The sequence below is a fragment of the Pelmatolapia mariae genome, linkage group LG6, assembly GCF_036321145.2.
Source record: "Pelmatolapia mariae isolate MD_Pm_ZW linkage group LG6, Pm_UMD_F_2, whole genome shotgun sequence".
Lineage (NCBI taxonomy): Eukaryota > Metazoa > Chordata > Actinopteri > Cichliformes > Cichlidae > Pelmatolapia > Pelmatolapia mariae.
Window position 1 is genome coordinate 21,814,874 of NC_086232.1, and position 15,309 is coordinate 21,830,182.

Here is a 15,309-nt window from a genome sequence, read left to right on the forward strand (position 1 = left end):
GATTAACACTGAAACTTTTCAGCCAATCATGACAAAGATGTTTGTTCATGCCAGCGCAGCTGGTGCTCTCTCCACTGGGTCCTGGTGAGAGGCAGCAGCAGCTGTCACCTCTGAGGTAGCAGATGGGTCACTAAGACCCGGGGAAAAAGATCTGCTTCAAGATGTTGCCCTCCAACCCCATATCAGTGCCCCGAGAGGCAAATGCAAACGAGCAATTCACTGGCTGGATAGCTGTGATAGAGGCTATATTATTAACTTAAAGTGAATTAGAAGTTGTTGCTCTGGACTTGTTGTAAAGCATGATCTTGTTCCAAGCTAAAAATGTCTGAAAAAAATCACACAAATGCTGCTACATGTTAAAAATATTATTCAATTGGTCTCCATTAGAGCTGCTTTTAAGTAAATTTGCTTGTAAGGGGAAAAAAAAGTGTTTGAAATGTTTGCTAACTTTTGTGAGCCGGCCTTTGAATGGAGTGGTTTTACTCACCTCAAAGCAGTTTTACACAACAAGCTTTAACAACAGCAACTTTAACAGAAAGTTAATTGTCTTTCCCAAAATATCGTCATCATGAAGATAGAGGAGCTTGGGATAAAAAAACAAACAAAACAAAATTAGGAAATGAGCCACATTCTGAGTCCTGTGGCTCAGGAGACTTATTCATCAGAACCCCACAACTGGATGCAATAATTTTAAGTTAAAAGTTAAAAGTCATTGAAAGTCTTTAGAAACTCCAAATGTAATTAAAAAGATTTGGTTCTCCTTCTTAAACCATATCTATAGGGGTCTAAAGGGTCAGAAAGCCATCATTCTTAAGAAGTGTACATTACAGCACCACCAGACCAACGCCTACAGTAGTTTTAAAGATAGTATGCACATTTAGGACTGTGTGGTTTCAAAATGTTTTCTCTCATTCGTGAATAAATTCACTATCAATGTTTGGGTCTGTGTTAAATGACAGGTTTTGTTGTATTCACGACCAAGATTGGGTGACTTACAGTACTATTTTTTGTGTGTTGTTGTTGTTGTTGTTTTACAGTTATAGTAAAACAAAATCAGTTGCTTCACTTAAAAAGAATTCAATAAATTTTAAAATGTGGGCAGATTCAGTGATATTGTAAAGTAAACTGGACTGAACTAAAATACCATCGTTGTCATGACTACAGGAGCACGTTCAGTAAAAGAAATCATTCCCACCTGTGGCCGTCAAACTCGATGGCTCCTCCCCATGACTAATCATGATTACAGACTGAAACCTGGATTATTCCACTTTCCATTTTCTTTTATATGAAGAACATAACTTTAATTAACTTCGGAGTATTGATTTAATATATTTTAATTATTTTCTTAAATAAATATTTATTCAATTTTTCTGCATTTCATATTGTGATTTTGTTTGTGTAAAATAACTAAAGTCAATTGATTTATTTTAAAAAGGCAAATAATGATATTTCTATTCATTAGCACCTTTCTGTATTGACTGATAGTAGATGCTACAACGTTAAACAGATTGACTTTATTTTGTATAAATATTATTTAACCTTTACACAAGCATGATACTGCGACTCTTGAGATTAAGAGACACCTATACACATAGCAAAAATCCACAAAGTGCATTAAGTATACCAAATATGCAATAGATAAAGAGGAACATACTCAAATCTGTCAACTTCAGTGGCAGTAAAGCCTAAAACATCAGTAAAAGTGATTGTCCAGTGGTATTAATGGCACTGATTTGCAGCCTCAAAAAGCTGCTTTCAGGTTAGTTAAAATCATCTTAAAATTCACTGACTTTCACTGAATTTATTTTTATTTTATTTATTTATTTTATTGCATGGCCAGATGTAGCTAATAAGCCACTATCTGCCTGTATCACTAACTTTAGCCTTCCTTCAGAGCATGCATGCAACATACATGTTGCATAACTTGCACATGTAACATAACTTGCAAATGTTAAATGAGTAGCTTTTTTTTATCCCCCCCCCCTTTGGTTGAACTGTTAAATTAATTACTCTAGTGGGGCGCCCACCCTGGGGCCTGATGAAAGGGTTCCTCCTTTAATCTCTAACCTATAAACCTTTTGTTTTATATGGTAGCAACATCTTTGGTCTTGACCTTAAAAGAAGCTCAGTGTTATATAAGAGAGAGTCCCTGTGAGAAACAAGAAAAGTCCCATGTGACAATACTATTCATTATTTAAACTCTCGAAATTGATTTATGGTGTTGTAGTGAAATTGTTTGCTTTTCGGACCAAACATGGCCAACAAGCATGAGTGTAGCCTCGTCATAGCCAACACAATCTATTTTTTTCCACAAATTTTTTATAAATGATCATCTAACATGTCCAATCCTTTCTGCGCCTTTCCCTGACCTTCAGCAGAACAGACCTAATTCAACTCACACAGGGTAACATCTTCTGTGGAAATGTGATCTCATGTTGCTCAGAATTCATATATTTACAAGGCTGAAGCACATTTGTGTTTTTGTAAATGTGCCACTGTTAGACAGCTGCTTCATGAAACCATTGAGTTATCTGTGCTTGATGTAGCCTCGAGCAGAGATGAGGAGGACTCACTTGTTTTTAACATTAGTCCCTTTCAGCCAAAATGGTGCTAGCACATCAGTTAAGTTATCTGAACAGCTTTATAAAACGTGTATAGGCATGGGTGTGAGTCAGACAAGTTGGGGACCATCTTTATATCATTGTGCTGCTCATAAAGCATGTAGAAATATTGCTTTTCATACAGTCTTCCGCTTAAATGAACTTTTGGTTCAATATTTTGTGTAACGATTGCAACTTGCGGCACTACAAATTGTTTAAGAAGACTTAAGACCCTGTAAGAGTTGCAGTAGTGACATTCACTCTGTCAAAACAGATCAATCGGAAATTTACTGCCCAAAATGTAGAAATGGTTTTTAAAGCACTGTTTGTGAATCAAACTTCAATTCTCTTCACGTATCTGACAAAGCTTTGGAAAGTGTTCTCGGTGAGGAGAGCTTTAATGCGATACGCATGATCCTGATCATGTTACTTACTTATTTATGTATTTATTTTATGTTGGATAGAAAATTATTCAAACAATTAATTTGTCCAACAGCTGTAAGTTACAAAATGTTTAGGAAGGCTTAAGTCGTTGGCTGCTTGGTTCGAAAAGACAGGACAATTGGCTGCATTGGCCTGATCCTTCTCATAATTAGAGTACAGCTGATCTGAGTGTTTGCGCTCATAAATGAGTAGGCAGGATTGTTCGTACAGGAAATACTGGTGAGATTTTGGAATGTATTAAACATGTGCAGATAACATGAGTGACAAATACATTATTAGAGTAAGCTATGCGAGATTTGTAATGCCAAATAAGATAATAAATGTAAAATGAACACCTTTCGGCGCAGAGCGGGGATATAACAGAAGTGTGGTTAACCTTATAGGTTACTAGTTTTATTTGATGGTTCCCCGTCGGGCTAAAGTGGAAAAAAAATCTTTTGCATGCGATGAGTCGTCTGGAAATAATTTCTCATTGCTGATAGGTTGCTTGGCTACACCATCCCCACTTGCGCATGGATTGGCTTAGTGCTCTTGCCCCCCCCCCCTCTAGTTTCTCATTGGCTTTTGGTAATGATAGTTCCCTGCCATCATTTGCCCATGCTGTTTTCAATAAATATTGTATGTGGTCTCTGGCTTTGGTGCTGATCATGTGAATCGGCGGGTTGAGAGGAGAAAGGTATCCTGAATGAGCACATCAGATGATGGAATTTCTCCCAGAGACCACAACTGCTCGTCCACAACTGTCTCCCTCCGAAATTAGATAAGAGAGAAGCGCCAGGAGGTTACAGCCGGGAAGATGTTCTGCGCCAAGCTGAAAGAGCTGAAGATATCCGGAGAGTGTCCGTTCTCTGCCAGCGCCAAAAATAATGAGCTCGGAGACTTTGAGGAGCGCTCAACTGAGACGGCGGATTTATTGCCTGTTTCCAAGGACGTGCACGGAAAAACAGGTGAGGGTGTACCTCGAAAGAAGACAAGCAGAGCCAAAGTTAACCTGCATACACTTGGGGATAGCATCCGAAAACTGGCATGTCCCGAGGTGAGTTATAAATGCGTTTCTTATTCACCTCATGCATCTTCTGCAGTGTTTTACTTAGACCTGTGAAAAAACACAACTATTACTGCATTTATCGCATCTATTTTTATTTTTTTTAATTTTTTTTTTAATTTTTTGCCTTAAAGCACAGACACCATGCCCCTGTGTCCGCTTGAGACAATGAAACAGATAAATCTTGTGCTATAAATATTAGAGCCTCTGTAATTGACGTTTAAGTATTCCCAGACGCTGACCTTTAACTTGCTTTGGGCACTCTGTGATACAGTTTCAAAGGCTGCACACTGCCCTCCAACGAATGATGACACTATCAGATCACAGCAGGGACTCTGAAAGGTAACTGGTGTTTTTAATTTCAGCTGCCACCAACACATCAATAAAAACACTGCTCATCCTATCACCGCAGTCTGTGAATTATAGGTTTATCCCACAACTTTCACCACAGCATGTATTCCTCATGATAAAAATAGTGAGGGTGAGATGTGTGATTTGTTACAAAATACCTTCTGGCACTCTCACTACTAGACTGATACAAGGAGTTGTGATACAGACTCCGGCTGCTATGGATACCTGGAGAAAAAGAGAAAACCCTTCCAAATGAAGGGCACATTAGACTGCTATGGAAAATGTCACATGCACAGTGACACTAATGCGTCGTTTTCACAGTAGGGTCACGGTCTGATGAGGAGCTAAAACGATTAGTGTATTAACCAATTAGCTGAAAATTAATTTGGAACTATTTTTGGTGATGTTTTCCCTCATTTTTAATGCATGTGTACCGATTGTTACCTTGCCGCAGCCTCTTAAATGCAAGGTTTTGCAGTCTTTGTGGTCTTTGTGGTTATAGAAATATAAATATGGAAAAAGAATCTTTGGCTGTTTGTTCAGACAAAAAAGCACGTAGAAAAATGCCACCTAGGAAGTTATAGCAGACATTTTCCATTTTGTCTGGGATGTTACAGACAGATGAGAAGGAAAATCAGTAGTTAAAATGATCTTGTGGAGAATTCCAGCCGAAGTCTGATGTATCTCAGTGACTGTCTACTGAAAGTGTGTTTTTTATGTTTGTCTGACTTTGATATTTGTTGACTTTCCAGTCTAGCAATTTCCTGTTCACATCACCAGAGCTGTAGCAGTGAACCAGAGCATTTATTAGAGATGATGAACATTCATTCTGTCAAAACAGGTAAAGACAAATTGGAATCTTATTGGCCAAAACATGCTAATGTTTTAGGGGTTTTTTTAAGCACTGGTTGTGAATCAGATCCCTATCCTCTTCATGTATCTAACAGGAATCCCGATAGAAGCTTTGAAAATTGCTCTTGGTGAGGAGATTTTCAATATGTGTTACGAAGAGGACAGCCACATTTTGACGGTGGTGGGGGGAGCACTCCACGACTTCCTCAACAGCTTCAATGTCTTGTTGAAACAGAGCAGCATGCTGCCCAACCCGGATAGAGGAGATTGTGTAAACGAACCTTCGGTGCTCTGCTTAGACAAAGATCCGGGCCTGCTTACTGTCTATTTCTTCAACCCTTGCACCACCACTGAGCTCTTTTTCCCAGGAGTCATCAAAGCTGCTGCCCGCCTGTTGTACAACACCACTGTGGATGTGGTGATGGACCTCCAACATGGCAGAGACACCATCTTGCAATCCAGTCCACAGCCCAGCCTCCTGTACACAGTCGTAGTTAAAGATACAAAAAATCTGAGCCCCAGTCCGTTGCGGGCTACCTCAGCTGGGACCCTTCCTACCTCTCTCTTTTCCACTATCTTCCCTTTCCATCTGATACTTGACCAGGATCTGGTTCTGGTGCAAGTAGGACACGGGCTCAGGAAAAGACTGATCAGGAAGGATGGACTCAGACGGTTTAGTACCTTCCAAGACCACTTCTCTATTGTGTCCCCCCAGATCAAATGTACCTTTCAGGGTATCCTCACTATGCTAAATGCACAGTTTATCATTCGGATAAAGCATGGAGTCACCACCACAGATAACACAGGAAAGGTATGTTGATACATCTGTGAGATTCCTTGAAAAGTGACTAGAGGGACTAGAGAGGCTGAAAACATTTTCCCATCATCACCTACATGTTTAAGGGACTTGGGTAGAAGAGGGGAAAAATGGGCTGCTTATAAGCATCGTAGCTTATTAGTGGTGTACTTGGGTGCACTCGGCCTGAGGTAGAGATCAACATTATACCCCCAGTGGAGATCAGAAGGAAATGTCAAACCATTTTATCCATCAAAGCCACAGCCATGCTCATGCTATTTTTGTAAGGGTGCACAGCCATCAGTCGCAATGAGAGGTACTGGCGAGTAAATGTTGCATGCTATAATGAAACTTATTCAAAGATGCTTCCACTTAATACCATGTGGCACTTGTCCTCCAGTGGTAGATTTACAGCTAGTGAACAGAGTCCAATTAAAACAGGTAGAAATCAGGAAGTGGGCGAGCCAGCAAGTTTCACAGTCTCTTGCATCTTGGGTCAGCAATTTGATACTTATATTCCAGTCAGCAGAGATAGCACATTAACATAACTTAAATTATTTGATACGTTAAAAAAGGAAAAAAGGCCCACTCCTATGGCTCCACAAATCAAATTTTCATGTTCATTTATTCTAACAAATATTTAATAATTTATAGTAGAGGAAATATAAACATGAGAAATCAAAAGCATTCAGTGCCATTGTTGGGAAAGCTGTCTGTCTATGAAAAATAAAGAATAAGCTGTCATTTAGGGGAGAAAAATTTTAGCTATTTTCAGACAAAATGAATGAAATCGGAAAATTGTTGAGAAGAAGATGTCAGATCTCTTCAAAGGCAAACAAACAAAAACACACAAACCAAAGGTTTGCAAAGGTTTTTATTTAAACAACCCACATTTTTATCTCTTGAAGTCTTGACTGTGAGACAGATTTACCAATTGACCGGCTTACATTCCCTACATAAATAAACCTTTCAGCTTTGTTTAAAACTGTGGCTGATTGCAGCTGTACGCAGCTGTCATTTTATTTCACTGGAATATTTACATCTCTTGAGGGAATTAATTGTGTATACAGTTGAAAAAACTGTTTCCATGGATAAAAAAAAACACAGCATATATATATATATTTCATTTTGGCTGTGGGAAATCTGTACTTTTTTTTTTTTAAAGAAAAAAAAGGCATCCTACAGTACAAATGCACAGAATATTTGAGCTGTAAGGATCTCATAGCTTTTAATAACAATTTCGTTAAAAATTTCTAAATGTTTCTCATCATTTTACTTTTCCTTTTAGCACATGGACCTTAAAGGTCAGATGATTTACGTTTCAGAGTCAAACGCCATCTTGTTCTTGGGATCGCCATGCGTGGACAAGCTGGAGGAGCTGACAGGTCGCGGCCTCTATCTGTCAGACATCCCTATTCATAACGCTCTCCGTGATGTAGTCCTGGTTGGCGAGCAGGCCAAAGCACAGGATGGTTTGAAGAAGCGGTTGGGGAAGGCCAAGGCAGCCTTGGAGCATGCACATCAAGCTCTGGAGGAGGAAAAGAAGAAAACAGTGGATCTCCTCTTCTCGATCTTTCCCGGCACTGTGGCACAGCAGCTGTGGCAGGGTGAAACCGTCCAAGCCAAGAAGTTTGACCATGTTACGATGCTCTTCTCTGATATTGTGGGCTTCACGGCTGTTTGCTCAATCTGTACGCCCATGCAAGTGATCACCATGCTCAATGAGCTATACACCAGGTTTGACCACCAATGTGGAGAGCTTGATGTGTATAAGGTAGGTTAATATATATTGCTGAGCTTTTTTTTAAAATTTTTTTACAGTGAACATTCACACATGCTTTCATGTCTGCACTGCATAAATGTTGGGAAACCACTCAAGTGTTAACAATGCTGGATCACTGTCAAGCTTTCAAATTTGTTATGGAAAAGTAAGTGACATGGTACAACATTAAGCAAGACTCAACATCAAGATTGAACATCCTAGCATTTTTTAAAAAACAAAAAAAACAAAAAATGCAGTTTATTAGAAAGTCATTTTGCTGGCAAAAATTTCAGACTTATAGATAGGTGACTTCTTTCTTTATGAATAGCCACAACAACAATCGTTATTTTATTAATTCATTTGTTGGTTCATTAATTTTTATGTAAGTAAACTCGATCTTGCTAGGAATGTAAGTGTGCAAGTCAGTTGTAAGTACTCAGTTTCTATCTTTTGTAAATCATTAAAATCCTTTTCTTAACTCCCACTTAAATTAAAGTGGACATTACCTGTGTGTCCCCCATGACCATACAGCCGTGCCTGCAACTTGAATAACTTAGATGTAATTATACACTAAAATAATATACACATACTATACACACAAAACTCAAAGACAAAGAACTGCCCCTGTAACTCATTTGGTAGAAGAAGAGCCTGCTGAAGCTCTTTCTGCAACATCCCGGGCCACCAGGATAAGTATAATATACATACATTTATATATAAATATATGTATATATATGAATAGGAGGTTACAAAATGCATTAAATGCTTTCACAACATTTTGAACAAAGTAATACCATTTTGTGTACAAAGGACTGTAACTCAACCAGCTACCCAAGTGTCTTGCATAGGCTGCTAATCTGCAGGGAGGCTGGATAATGTAATCAAACTGTCGTGGAAGCATAACAGAGAGAGGAGCGCGTTTGACAAATATCTCGTAAAACGCTAGGAAGTCAGAGGTTCCTTGAGGACCCTGTTTCCACTCCACATGTGTGAGCCTAAAAATAGTTTTACTTTGTTCCAGCCACATAGCAGCTGAGTGCTCTCCAGTTCAGATTTACACAGAATAAAGAAGAAAGGGGAAAAAAGCTGGACTTTTTAATAAAGTACTACAGTATTACAGTTTAAGTTTTATTACACTTACTTGTCTTCAGCTGCACGATGGAGGCAAATTGCTGCAGACTATTTGGTGAATATCCACTTTACATTTATCACTCTGTCTAAGGTTCGTTGCCTTCATGTCAAATGTATTCTTAACAGTTAAATATCATAGTCTCAGATTTAAAAAACAAAACAAAACAGAGGGTCCTTCATGTGATCACACCAGCCACAACACCATTGACCAAGCTTCAAGACTATCACATTTATATATCAGATGAAGATAGCTCATATTGGAAGACTTACTAATGCATTGGAAATGAAAATAAAGGACTGGTGAGTAAAGTAAGGGTGGGCTACTTCTGCTGCTTCTTACCCATTATTCATGGGTCAGACCACACACATCTTTAAAGTTTAAAACTACATACCCAAACACATTCACAGCTATCACATAGCTATTGCTTTAACAAAATGTGCCTGCTTAAACACACACGCACACACACACACACAAACTGCTACAGTAGATGGCTTCAGGTCAACATACATTAATATGCACCAATGTTGCGGCTTATAGCTTAAACGTGGTGTGCAGCAATAAAGCCCTTGACATTGAGTAGGAGAAGACATAAAATGCTCCTGAAACAATGTATGCCATTTTATATTTGTCTTTGTAGAAATAATTTTAACAATCTTATGCTTTATTCAGGTGGAGACCATTGGTGATGCATACTGTGTAGCTGGTGGCTTGCACAGGGAGAGTGACACTCATGCTGTTCAAATTGCACTCATGGCTTTAAAGATGATGGAGCTTTCAAATGAAGTTATGACGCCAACGGGAGAACCAATACAGGTGAGGGCCAAGCACTAATTACTGTACAATTCTTTATTCAGTCAGATTATGTAACTTCCACCAGTGTCAGAGTGTTTTTATTTGGAGAGTTTTAAGAACAAGAAAAAGAGAACTATCGCTACATTGTTGCTGTTACAAAATGATGTTTATTATAATTTGAATATAAAGCAGATAATGATTTCACACAATAAGTAATGCTTTAATGGCTTCCTGCACTTTAAACTGTTGTCACTATTATTGGTGGCTTTCCAGTTATTGTCCTTATCTGCAGAGAACTTGGCACAATTAACGAACAATGACGTTGACAGCCACTACTGTCACTGTGTCAGTGAGTCAGACAATTTAGGTTTTTTTTTCAACATGAGTCTAATCTATCAAAACAAGAATGTGAATCACAAAAGGAGAGTGTAACATATTTAATAATTAGGTGACACTTTCTAATCAGAGTACAAATCATAATGTTTCACCAACATCTGACTCAGGATGATTTAATTGTGTGTCTCTGTGTCTCTCTTGACTGCTGGTTGCTCTTAGTAGTAGTTCACACAAAACTTATCTTCTGTTAAGAAATGCTGATTCACGCACTCTACAGAAGAAGTTTATGTATGAAGCTAGCTTGATTTCTATAACAGAAAAGTGTATTCAGGGTAATGTATTTCTATATAGTGTGTAAATGCATTATTAATTGAATAGCCTCAAATTTTAGCTATTTGGTTGCATATTAAATTATGAAAGAATTAACTGTGAATTATTCATCCTTAACTGATTAGCTCTATTGACCTTGAACTAAAAACCTAAATAGATACATATCTTGATCGAATGGCATTGATTCAAGATTCATTCTGCATTAATTTATGTATTAAATATCAGAAATAAAATAAGTTAAACATTACTTAATTTGTACTCTTCATAAGATGTTACAAACTGCATGGCACATTACAGCACAGACTTTATTACACAGAAAGAATTGTATTCATAAAAGTGAACTGTCTTAGATATTTGACTAAATACTCTGATATGTAATCATGCATGTCTGATGATAAAACTATGTGGTGTTTTTGCCTTAAAAAGTCCTAATTGGCCTAACAGCTGTCAGAATCAGCCAAACCAAACATGTGTATGTCATGTCATTAACTTCCATGAATGCCAGAAATGCCATTCAGGATGTTTCCTCAGTGGTTACTTGGGAAGGTTTTCATCCCTCTGAAAACACCAAAACATTTTTCTGTAGCAAAACTATACCCATACAATACTGAGAAAATGTTATGCTGAGGATTTAGATTAGAAGGGACCTCTGGCTAATACGTCAGGTTCCGTGTCGGGCTCCTAGCTGAAAACTAGCTTTACTTTGTTGTGTGGGTCAACTTTGCTAGTGAGAGACAGAGAGAGGCGTTGAAAGGCTGCTCCAACGAAACTTATTGTTTCGGAAGAAAACACGAACACAGTGTACAGTCGAGTCTTAATAGCTAACTTACAACTGGGCTTGTCAGGCACTCTTTTTGGCTGCAGTGGTTATTATTATATTTACATGCTTCCAGCTCCCGTTTCTGCTCGGTGACCTCGTACTTTCCCTTTCTCTCCCTCCCTCGCTCACAGACACATAACGGGTATGGCAGTCCATTCTCCCTGCAGCACGGACTACACTGCCCATGAAGCTACATTCTTTAGGGCGATGCCTGTAACACTCTGCCTATTGCCTTCATATTAAATCATTTTAAAAAATATTTCTTCACATCATTATGAGACGCGAAATTGAGACACAGGCATTTGAGCCTCTTAATGCGTGTTTTGTTTGGGTTTCCACCGGAGTGGAATTACCAAAAATAGAGAGAGCATAGCCTAACATATGAAACAGGAAAATACTGCCGTGTAATCCATTTATTTCAACAAAGTAACTGTATTCTGAATACCACCTTTTTAAACGGTAACTGTAACGGAATACAGTTACTCGTATTTTGCATTTTAAAGACATAATGGCGGTACATGTATTCCGTTACTCCCCAACACACACACACACACACACACACATACATATATATATATATATATATATATATATATATATATATATATATATATATATATATATATATATATATATATATATATATATATATATATATATATATATATATATATATATATATATATATATATATATATATATACACATATATATATATATATATATACATATATATATATATATATATATATATATATATATACACATTTATTTATTTATTTATCCAGGGGCCCTAATCCCCATCTACCAATATTTGTAAATCTCACTTTTCCCAAAATTAAAATTACATTGGTTCCTTGGTAGGTCTCTGCATTTGTTACTGTATTCAGATGTTACTTTCACCATAGGTGATGAGTATCGCAGCATGAGAATGAAGGCAGGAATGGGTGTCATTGTGCACACAACTGCGTGCATGTGTAAGACAAGACAAGCTGAAACTTGAACTAAAACATCTCATTTTCTTCCTAGATGCGTATCGGCCTCCACACCGGTTCAGTACTCGCTGGTGTAGTTGGGGTTAAGATGCCTCGCTACTGCCTTTTTGGGAACAATGTCACATTGGCCAACAAGTTTGAATCATGCAGCCAACCTAGAAAAATCAACATCAGCCCCACAACCCACAGGTGATATAACTCTGCAACTTGGGAACAAGAAAAGTAGCTCATAGTCACATGTGACTGTCTCAAAACATATAATCTGAAAAAAAGCTTCAAAACAACTGTCCACCAAGCTAAATATTGTATGTTAAAGTGCCCGTATTATGTTTTTTGTGCATGTAAAAGCTTTGCAGGTTCAAGTAAGTCCATCCCAAAAGGAGATATTATCTCCCATTGAAAATGCTACCCTTTAACTGCTTGAAATGTCCTGTTTATCATTCAGACAGTTCTGCTGTGACTTATCTACATCGCCAGGTAACACAATGACAATTACCTCCTACAGACAGACCCACAAACAAAAAGACTGACCTGCTACCTAGCTGGCAGCTCTTACGGGGCCACGCTGCTACTTATAGACTTATGAAAGGTGACCACTGCCTCATTTTTATGAGACAGACTGACCAATCAGAGCAGACTAGCTATTACTGGAGCTAAAGAAAAGCCTTTCAGAACAGAACAATAACTGTTCAAAGTAAACCTATTCAGGCAGAACCCCCCAAATAAAATTGCATACCTCTCTTTCTGCACAGTATAATTTGTTTCCACAAGTGGTTGTTGCAGATAACAAAAAACCCAAAGTGCTCTTGACAGGAAACTTAACATTTGGATGAGCACTGTGTTTCCTCTTGTGTCAAATAATTCGCCACGTTGTTTTGAGATCCATCTTTTATCTGTGTGCTCTTTGTCCCAGATTGCTGAAGGGTCGCCCAGAGTTCGTGTTTGTTCCCAGGAGCAGACAGGAGCTTCCGGCCAACTTTCCAGACGACATCCCTGGAGTTTGTTACTTTTTGGAGGCGTCTGTCAAAACTTCAAAACTGAATATGAAATGAAGTCATGTGACAGATCCCAAAAACGCTAGCTATGGAGTAATAGAAACCTATCTAGTGAACACAGTGCAACAACCTTGTATATCTTGGTTTTGGTTGAGTTGATGTCGATGATAGTGTCTTCGAGTCAAACTCTTGCAGTTGCTTAATTACAGAGATGTCAGTTTACTGTCAAACATGAGTCTTGTCTCTGTACAATTATCCATTTGTACAGTTGTTGTAGAAACTTACTTCATCTTTCTTCCAGAATGAGTCATCTGTGCAAACTGATATGATATAAAAGTAGCTTTCATTTCTAGCTCCTGCCAGAGATATAGAAGTGCTGTCAAGAGAGGACTCTGGGACTGTTGTTCTAAGACTGTTGTCTGTAAAAATAGTATAAAATGTATAGTAAATGCACCAAAAAGCATACAAATTTTTAAAAAGAGTCATTAAAGTTTTTAATCTTGTAAAATGTGGCTATGTTACAAAAATACATTTTTGATATGATGACCTGTAAATGTCTGACTACCCAGACTAGGTACCTGGTAAAGCAATGTGTCCCAGAATTACATACAAATAATAAAAATAAATAAATAAAAATATATTCTTTAATAACATATAACACAAACAATTAAACTATGTTAAGAGTTTAGGATTAAACCTTTGAACCAATGAAGCAATGTCGAGCAGATCAAGGTGCCTTATGCAAGCTCTACAGGCAGGATCATATGTTGGTTTACAAACAAATGCTTTTATTTATTTATTTTTATTTTTTAGTAAAACACAACCAATAATTTCTTTCTGAGTCAGACAAAAACATATACACTGTTTTTTAAGTGTGTTGTGTAACATAAAGCATTCCTAACTCTCAGTATCTTAACACAGGTAATGTTTGTGCATATTTTTAGTCTTTTTCCACACCTCACATTTATACTATATTTATTACATGAGTGTCATAGCACTCCTTTGCTACAGAGGGAATATGACACGGCCAGAGTACAATGAATGTCACCCATAATGATGTGCTTTAACCATTATTGTAATGTAATCAAAGTGCAATAAATATTGACAAACAGTTTTAAATGAATGACTCTGTAGCACATAGCATTGTATGAATAATTGTCATCTTAAGTTATTGACATATATATGATGCAGTACATCCATTGAAAAGTAACTAGAGGCATTTACTCAATTACTTCTTTTCTGTATCATTTCAGGCACTTTTATTTTACTTGAGTGTTTTTAGTTTAAATTTCAGAGTAGAATAATTCACTTTTTACTCCAGTACATTTATATGATAACTTCACAAATATTAATTCCAAGGCAGAAACACATATGAGCTTCCTAAATTTGGGATTACAAAAACTATTTCTTACTATTCAGATTCATGCTCATTTAAATATTGGAATTGTGAAATTGTTGGCTAATATGTATGTTTTAAATAAGACGTTGTCTGATAGCTGATGCTTATACCGCTGATTTTTGTTTATTTTTTGTGTTGCTATTAATCCCTGTTGTGTAAACAAAGAAATTATTATAATAAATAACTATTAAAGTCTTTCAGTCCATTATCATACTGTCTTGAAAGAGAATACATTTTGTTCTATTACTGACCAAACTGCATGTAGGCGCTGCATTGATAAATAAAAAATAAATAAACATCCAACCAATGCCATCGGTGTCCTGCTAGTTCCAGTGTTGGGCTGATAAATCGCTGCATCACTGCTTAATGAAATATAATTTTATCAGACCAATAGCATATAACATTTTTAAACTTTATGTGACCAGCTACAGCATTAAAATGCTGCATGGAGAGCAACAAAAATGTTAGGTGCACATGTAAAGTGAGGATCATTTTAAAAAGTCCATGAAAGAAATGAATCTGGATGTGTGTGTAGCTGCAGAAAGAATGAACACAACCCTGATGTGTGCTAGACAGGTTAAAATACTAACACCTTTATAAAATACAGAGTTATTAGGAAGTATTTTGCTATAGGCAACACTTATTATTCTTATTTTTAAT

General features: G+C 37.3%; 1 protein-coding gene across 1 annotated transcript; it reads left to right on the plus strand.

The window, feature by feature from the left end:
• Positions 1-3,679: 3,679 nt before the first annotated feature.
• gucy1a1 (guanylate cyclase 1 soluble subunit alpha 1) lies at positions 3,680-14,891 on the plus strand. The gene is made up of 8 exons (XM_063476206.1): positions 3,680-4,080; positions 4,364-4,431; positions 5,193-5,281; positions 5,388-6,103; positions 7,377-7,862; positions 9,652-9,795; positions 12,290-12,444; positions 13,169-14,891. The coding sequence occupies exons 1-8, from the start codon at positions 3,841-3,843 to the stop codon at positions 13,305-13,307; spliced, it is 2,037 nt and encodes a 678-aa protein (XP_063332276.1). The 5' UTR covers positions 3,680-3,840; the 3' UTR covers positions 13,308-14,891.
• The last annotated feature ends 418 nt before the right edge of the window (positions 14,892-15,309 follow it).